General features: G+C 41.7%; 1 protein-coding gene across 2 annotated transcripts in view; it reads left to right on the top strand.

Moving 5' to 3' along the window:
- Nucleotides 1-4,621, top strand: part of LOC114843194 (zinc finger protein 236-like) — a 30,573-nt gene extending 25,952 nt beyond the window's left edge. For both annotated transcript variants that reach the window (XM_029129491.3, XM_029129492.3), the window contains exons 28-32: nucleotides 39-167; nucleotides 608-802; nucleotides 1,262-1,391; nucleotides 2,163-2,336; nucleotides 3,776-4,621. In XM_029129491.3, coding sequence (XP_028985324.1) covers nucleotides 39-167; nucleotides 608-802; nucleotides 1,262-1,391; nucleotides 2,163-2,336; nucleotides 3,776-3,897 — 750 coding nt within the window. In that variant the 3' untranslated portion in view covers nucleotides 3,898-4,621. The remainder of the gene's footprint in view (nucleotides 1-38; nucleotides 168-607; nucleotides 803-1,261; nucleotides 1,392-2,162; nucleotides 2,337-3,775) is intronic.
- Nucleotides 4,622-6,045: the final 1,424 nt, after the last annotated feature.

Consider the following 6,045-nt stretch of genomic DNA (forward strand, 5'->3'; position numbering starts at 1 on the left):
TGACATTCTGCCCTAACCAAGCATGCATTCATCTTAAGGCGCAGACATTTCCTGCAGTGCTGAACGATTCAGGTCTTACAGGACAGGTGCAAAGCTCTGGCCAACAGGTCGTATTGGTCAGCCGCCATTCTCAATCTGCAAATGGAACGTCGGACAACGCATATAATGTGAGTGGGGGTTTAAGGGATCTAGCGGCTGAGCTTAAAAACAAAGAAATCTACAGATGCAAATCACCCATTGGCTTGACATCGGCTTCAGGAATTATTCAGACCTCAACACTTTTTAACATATTAATTTGATTTAATGTATTGTACATCAGAATTTAATTGAACCCTTGTGTCACACTTACTCACTCCCAGCGACAAATAGAAAAGCCTTTTTTTAGTTTGCTTTAATTATGTGTCTACATATGAACCTGAGTTAAACTGAACTGCGCAGACATAGTCTGACTAAACGTCAGAACAGCAACTAACCCGTGATGGAAATCTTAGGGTGTAGTCATTATAAAATTAGATTTCAATAGACGGTTTGCCTAATTAAATGCCTTCTAAGCTAAGAAGCCTTGTGTGATCATCACACGCTGCAACCTCTGTTTTGTGTATGCCAGATTTCCGGTGATGTCCGTAAGGGCATGAAGGATGCCCAGGCTGAGGCGGATCATCGGAATCAGTGTTACTACTGTAACGAGGTTTGCCAGAACGCAAACTCGCTGCGCCGCCACTGCAAGCAGGCTCACGGCAAGGACCGCTGCCACGTCTGCAGCGTGTGTAACAAGGCCTTCAAGCGAGCCACACATCTGAAGGTTAGGCCCCTGTAAATGCAGCACATCCATGCTGGTTTTAAAAGAAGGGTTTGTGATTGTGTATAAATAAATGACTAATAGATGAACTGTTTATGGAAGTCATTTCTTGTTTTTAGTTGTCAGCGTGACGTGTAACAGAAGGGGAATTCATCAGGGGTCATTTCAGATGTTCTGTCACTCTGAACTAGAAAACAAAGCAATCAGTGTTGTTGAAGTGTTTCACAGGCGAATCAGGAGGAGGAGCATATGTGCATCTCAATCTTTGTGCTCCTCTTCATGCGTTAGAGGCACTGGAGCACAAAAATGCCAGGGCTCCAAACTCTGTGGGCACGAGCTGAAGGACGATATGACTTCATACATATACACTGCAAAATAGAAAAAATACTTCCGTTCTATCCATGTTCTGGCCGAAGGTTTTTTGTGCTCGATTAATAATTGTTAAATGCATTTTGACCGCAGGATCATGAACGTGTGCACCAGCCAGGGCCGTCACCCAGTTCCCAGAAACCCAGAGTGTTCAACTGCTCCTCTTGTGTGAAGGCCTTTGCAAAGCGCAGCCAGCTGGAGAGACACAACCGGACACACACTGGTAGGAAGATTATGGGACCGGTTTGCACACTGGCTGTCAATGGAAAAATCACAGCATTATTAATGAGTGAAGACAAGTGAAATGTGTCCAAGTCACAATTAGTTCTCATACACCTTCTGAACAACACAATGACAAAAGAATCGGATATTAAAACGGGGTCTTACAGAGACGATAAGATGTTTGCATCTATTAATTTTCCCTTTCATGCTCGCCAGTTCATACGTTCACACAGACGTGGCTAATAAGCAGTTAAACGCCTTGAAAGCCTCATTTCTCTGTGAAGCTCCAGGCAGCCAGCCAGAATGATCAGCCCTCAGAGTACATAACGATAGCGTTCTGTTGGTCTATTAGCTTCTCAATGTACTCATTTGAATATGGTTAATGCTCTGCTACATGCCAAAACCTTAGAGTGCTAAGAAAAATTGTGAGATGAACCTGACTCCTGACCTCTGTTCGCTTTGTTTATTACAGCATTAAACGTCCTCGTTTTGAACTGATGTACAAAACACAATTACGTGTTCACCTCTATTCTAGTCCTAATCAGCATAATAATGTTTAATAAATATTATTTGGACAAAACTCTATTTTAAGGAGAATTTAATTGAAATAAACTTTATCTTAATTAGCCGTAAGTGTGTCTGTGAGAGCATATAGGGAGAAGGCTGAAGTAGCTATACAACCATTATGAATGACACGAGTGCAGAATCTCTGTCCATATACTGTATAATAACATTTCCAAGAGGACTAACAGCGTCTCTGTGTTTTGGACAGGCGAGCGTCCCTTCAAGTGCAGTCAGTGCGATAAGGCTTTCAACCAGAAAAGTGCTTTGCAGGTGCACATGGTCAAACACACTGGGAAGAAGCCCTTCAAGTGCGAGGTGTGCAGCATCAGCTTCACCCAGAAGAGCAACATGAAGAACCACATGAAGAGGACCCACGGCTACGGTGAGTCGCCCTGGATGACACGCCTGCACCCACAGAGAGATCATTACATCACTGCTGTCCCTCCTCAGGTTTCTCTGTCCGTACCTTTTCACCTGACGATCCGTCTCATTATCTTTGAGAACAAGCCTCTTCCCCACACTCCCCATAGCGACCATGACAGCTTCATTGTCTTGTTCACTCGTGCCGCTGGCACAGCTTCGTCTTTGATATCAGCCGGTGCACGTGGGGAATGTTAAGCCATTACCTCTTTCTGACAGGCATTGAGGTTCTGGCTGCGGCTGCCCCTTGGTTAACCTTGGGCAAGATCGCAGCCAACAAACACTTTATTATTCATTTTATTCCAGCGGCCCGCCTGGCGGTGTAGCAGGCTTTTATGGAAGATGACCTGAGGAGGACAGTAGTGCTGACAGATCTGTCTTACTTACCCAGCCGGAATACTGATTCCCCAGAAAGCTTCCAATCAGGTCTAAACGCTGTGTGAGTGTAGATAATTTAAACACAGTCATGTCTGATTGCTTTTTGCTGTAGTTTTACTGGAAGTAATGCTCAGGTTAGAAAACTTGCGATTCATTTCTCAAAGTTTTTGTGGCCATTAAAATCTGCCAAGACCTCACCAAATAAAACTTTCATTCCATGTCATAATGTTGCTCAGTCTCAAATGCGACTTACAATTTGTTGCAATGCTGCACACACGCTTTCCCACTGGGTCAACACTCATTTTTTGATAAGAGTTCAATCCTCACAATGGAGGCTCCCCGATGTGCCCGAATACTAAAGTGGGATTTGAAAGGACAACCACAGGCCTGTCTTCATGGCTTCTCACTGATTCTCCCAGGCAAAGAGTTCCATCAACATTCCCTCGATTAGAAAATCAGTTTGAAGCCTCTGTGGGACAAAGTGACTTTGATGTACTCGAAAGGTCATCGCAAGGTTTTATAAATTGTTTCCACTATTTAATTCGTGGGAAGTTTTTAGGATTTCTAAGTTTTTTTTCTCACTATGACGTCCTGCCAGTTTTTGGAGCCATGCTTTGCTTGTGAAGTAGTACAGGGCAGAAACAAGGGAGACAATAAATGACTTTTGCAGTTAAACAGAATTCAGTGTGTGTCCTGCCACAGCAGTAAAAGTGTTTGAATCATTCAGCCTGGTTTATAATGCTGAACCCATTGACCTATTGCATTATATACTGCTTTTTTAATTGAAATGGCTTTGTAGATGGAGAAACAAAAACCTGAATGGGAGATAATAAAACTGTTGGGAGTGCAGAGGCAAAAATTGTTTTTTGATGGACAGGCTCTTTTGCATAACTGGTGCTTCCCTGTAAATGCATATTGGTGGGAGTTTCACTTGTGTTCTCCATTAGTATCTGTTTGAGGGATTAATATCATTGTGCAGGTCATCCAAGCGTCTTCTTACTTTTCATTATTCTCATCATGCAGGTCAGATCCCAGACGTTTCCTTGGGGCATGAAGAACCGACGCCTCAAGGCGAAGTAACACCTGAGCTGGACCTGGAAGTGGTTCCTGAATCATCTGGAGACTGGCACAATGTCTTTCCCTGAGCACGACCCCGCTATGAGCACTGATTAGGTTTTACAGCTGAAGCAAATTCCACCAGACATATTTGTCATATAAGCAAAGATTTAAGACATTGTAGAGTGGCTCCAGTGTTTACTGAGGACTGCAGACTGCTGTTCATCCAAATTAGCAGAGAAGTAAAGGGTGTCTGGTTCTGTGTGATTGGCTTAATGACTTTTATCTGTTGGGCCACTGTCCGATCACTATCAATATGATAACCTCCACAGAGGTTTGGTCCGATAAGCACAGAGCTCTCCAGTCAGAATAGGGGCGCTCTAATGTTGACCATGTTGGAGAGAGAGAAAACAGTGCTGTGTGGATAGTGTTTTTGTTCCTGGTCTGCTCACAGGGACCTACCCAGCAATTGTGTAGCAGCAAATAGAATCTTTTTCACTGGTTCACAAACAATATGTGACATTTCCTTTTTTTGTGTGTTTGCGAAGATGAGCCGGGAGCTTTGTCACAGGCTGGGCTTTTCATGTTTCCTGTTCATACCATGTAGACTCACAGCAAACACAGTTCTGTACTGTAAATACTGTAGTTATTTTCTAATGAACTTCTACATAGTGGTTGGAATTATGTAATTTGGGCATAATGTTCTTGTTTTGAAGCAAAGCCAATGTACAGATGAGCTGTTTTTGCCTCTTTTTTGCACTTGCATTTTGTATTGTCCATAATAAATTAAGATTAAAGTAATTTTTTAATTAATTTATATTCTCATGTTTTTTCTGAAGTGGTTTGATGTCATATCGCAGAAAGCCATCACTAACTTCTTCTCTCCTGTTAAACAAACCCTGTGAATGTCATGTCCAGTAATATGAAATAATATCATACACAACACTGATGACACATTTGTACAGACACATTACACCTTTGTCTTGTTTACTGGTTGCCAGAATCATTTATTATGCATTTTACTGGACATTATAACTTATGACGCTATGGTGCAATCAAACAACAATTTAAAAAGATCATCTTAACTAATATTCTTTCAAATTCAACACAAAATGCATCGTTAACCTGCAGTGCCAAACCAGAAACCTGCTGATGTCTTTGCACGTTAGTCATGGACAAAGTGTGTAAGATATAGAGCAAATCATGTTAAGGTACATTTGTATTTTATTTACAACAGCAACCAGGGTTTTGACCACAGGGGCATTATTGTAGTGGAGCCACAAACACCAACAAGTTATTATGACAAAGGTTTAGGTCACAGACGTCAGGTGTATTCATATATTCCAAAACAACTCATTGCTGCATTTATGACTCCTGATCCAGGTCTAGATCTAAACGTTACTTAATTACGTCCTACCATTTAGCTGTCAGCTGCAGATATTGAGTGATGTTATTCTCATTGCTCGATAAACCCATCGCACTAGCATGAGAAGGTGAAGCTCTGCTAATCACATTGCTCATTAATCTTCACTGGGTCGCTGGTTTAATTGAGTTTATTTTGCAATCTGTCACCTGTCGTCGTGGATTTCAGACATTCACAATAGATGACTATGACTAACACTGATTCAGCCCAACTGCCCAACTGAAGCCCTGAGCTGGCTGCATGCTGGCGAAGGCAGCAAGGAGGATGTCACTTGGACACCCTCACCGACTGTTGCTCACAGAACAGAAGTTCACAGACATCTCAGTGAGCTAACAATGATTCTTTGGTTCTTCAAATGTTGATGTGCTCTCTAAGCTGTTGACGCAATGTGATGCAGGAGGTGGGATGCAAACGAGCAGAACCTCTTCACATCAACTTCTACACACATAAAATGCCCAAAAGTGTGAAACCTGAAAAGTTATTATTATGAGCTAGTGTTATTATTTGTTTCTTTATTACTTGATGAAGCATTCCCTGATGAAAACGAATTTAACTGAATTCATGCACACAGTAAAATGTTACAATTAAGCTGAAAGCCTTAAGATGTGCTGAAAGGATTTCTGGATTTTCACAATTGCTTCACAGAATTAACAGTGATAATAAACCATAATAAAGATTTACATGACAATACCCTGAATGCATCACAACACTACTATTACTGTGTGAATTGTGGTGCAGTATGTGTAATGTAATGGCACTTTCAGACTAGATAAGATAAAACACTTAATAACTGCAACTACATTAATATACGAAG

Source organism: Betta splendens, chromosome 16, assembly GCF_900634795.4.
Source record: "Betta splendens chromosome 16, fBetSpl5.4, whole genome shotgun sequence".
NCBI classification, from domain to species: Eukaryota; Metazoa; Chordata; class Actinopteri; order Anabantiformes; family Osphronemidae; genus Betta; species Betta splendens.